This window comes from Penaeus monodon, chromosome 21 (genome assembly GCF_015228065.2).
Source record: "Penaeus monodon isolate SGIC_2016 chromosome 21, NSTDA_Pmon_1, whole genome shotgun sequence".
Classification (NCBI taxonomy): Eukaryota; Metazoa; Arthropoda; class Malacostraca; order Decapoda; family Penaeidae; genus Penaeus; species Penaeus monodon.
In genome coordinates, this window is record NC_051406.1 from 16,801,033 (window position 1) to 16,801,513 (window position 481).

Genomic DNA, 481 nt, shown 5'->3' on the forward strand with positions numbered 1-481 from the left:
TCTATCAGAGTTTCACAAAGGCAGAAAAGAGTTAAATGTGGCCGAGAAAAATAAAAAGGTTCAAACTCAATGATAATGAGATGAAATCACAATTTAAGGCCCGGATGGTGAGAGAGATTGATTCAGAGATCACCGATATTGAGGAATGGTGGAATAGAGCAAATGAAATCATACTAAAAGTCGGAAAGGAAGTGTTAGGGAAAAGCAGTGGAAAGATCTGGGAGAACAAGGAAACGTGGAGGCTTAATGAGGAAATACAACAGAAAACGAAACGCAAGAAAGAAGCAAAGAAAAGGTGGGAAGAGACGCAGTTGGAAGCAGATAGAATAGCTTATTAAGAATGTAATAAAAAGGCAAAGAAGACGGTAGTGAAGCGTATAACCAGTTTTACGAAGAGCTAGAAACAAAAGAAGGCCAAGAGAAGATGTTTCATATAGCAGAGAACCGAAATGATAGCACTAAAGATATTGCACATTAGGCA

The 481-nt window shown here is 38.3% G+C and overlaps 1 protein-coding gene across 1 annotated transcript in view; it reads left to right on the forward strand.

The window, feature by feature from the left end:
* The window catches only part of LOC119586586, a 1,051-nt gene extending 713 nt beyond the window's left edge, over positions 1 to 338 (forward strand). The window contains exon 2 of the mRNA XM_037935337.1: positions 99 to 338. Within this exon, the coding sequence (XP_037791265.1) occupies positions 99 to 338 (240 nt within the window). The remainder of the gene's footprint in view (positions 1 to 98) is intronic.
* Positions 339 to 481: the final 143 nt, after the last annotated feature.